Source organism: Aplysia californica, unplaced genomic scaffold (genome assembly GCF_000002075.1).
Source record: "Aplysia californica isolate F4 #8 unplaced genomic scaffold, AplCal3.0 scaffold01247, whole genome shotgun sequence".
In the NCBI taxonomy this organism is placed as follows: domain Eukaryota; kingdom Metazoa; phylum Mollusca; class Gastropoda; order Aplysiida; family Aplysiidae; genus Aplysia; species Aplysia californica.
The window spans coordinates 100,004-101,236 of NW_004798517.1; the positions used below are offsets into that span (position 1 = coordinate 100,004).

General features: G+C 40.1%; 1 protein-coding gene across 1 annotated transcript in view; it reads left to right on the plus strand.

Annotated features, from left to right (window-relative positions):
- Positions 1-936: 936 nt before the first annotated feature.
- Positions 937-1,233, plus strand: part of LOC101855691 — a gene marked incomplete at its 5' end in the record, with an annotated part of 9,015 nt that continues 8,718 nt past the window's right edge. The window contains 1 exon segment of the mRNA XM_005112356.2: positions 937-1,036. Coding sequence (XP_005112413.2) covers positions 937-1,036 — 100 coding nt within the window.

Genomic DNA, 1,233 nt, shown 5'->3' on the forward strand with positions numbered 1-1,233 from the left:
CAGAGAGAGAGAAGAAAGGAGAATGTGAGTGATTTGAGAGACGTAAGATTAAGCCTATGATCCCTGTAATGGGCGGAAAACTGAGAGGACATGCAGCTGTTGCAGGTGGATTTGTGTGTGTGTGTGTGTGTGTGTGTGTGCGTGAGCGTAAGTGCCAGTTTGAGTGTGTGTGTATGTGAGCGTGTGTGCGTGCATGTGTATGCGTGTGTGTGTGTGTGAGAGAGAGAGAGAAAGAGGGAGAGAGAGAGGGGAGGGAGGGAGGGAGGGAGAGAACGCCCACGTGGGTGTTTGTTCGTTTGTGCGTGTGTACGTACGTACGTAAAAGCGAGTGATCACACCCAGGGGTACTTGTCAAATTCACTCCTTTGTCAAGAGTACTATATGACACCACCATTTCAGTAAATTAATGACTTTTACTAATTTTAAATTATTTCAGACCTAATTTGGTAAACGGCGTGTGGGTGGTTGGTGGGTGCTCTGGTGTGGTTTGCTTTTTCTTTCATATCACTATCAAACATCTATCATCTTTATCTCTCCTTCTTTTTTGTGTTTATACTCTTTTGTAACACCTCTAATCTTCGGCACTTAGAATCTATATGACTTAATTGTGTTGCAAGTGCTGTCAAACACTTACTAAAAAATTTTTTTAATACATTTTTAAAGGTAAACGGGGGACATTTAGTAAAATATTCCTGACAACACTATTTCAGTAAATTAATTACTTTTACTAAATTCATTATTTCAGACCAAATTAGGTAAACAGTGGACATTTTACGCTACTTCTAACCTCAACATTCCAGTAAACTAATTACTTTAAATAAATTCATTTTTTCAAGCAAAATTAGGTAAAACAGCAGACATTTTATTTTTATACTACTCCCAACTCCTAACCTCCATTCAGTAAATCAATTACTTTGACTAAATTCATTATTTCAGACCAAATTAGGTAAACAGCGGACATTTTGCACTACTCCTGACCTGGGCCAAGGCTTTGTGTTCGGTGACAACTACAGGGACTGTTTCAACGTCGGTCATGGTGAGGCTGTCCGTGCTGTTGATGTTGTTGTTGCTGTTGTCGTTGCTGTTGTCGTTGCTGTTGTCGTTGCTGTTGTCGTTGCTGTTGTTGCTGCTGTTGTTGATTGTTGTTGATGCTGCCACTGCGCTGCTGTTGTTGTTGTTGTTGTTGTTGTTGTTTATTGGTGATGTTGTTGATGTTGTTGATGTTGTTGATGT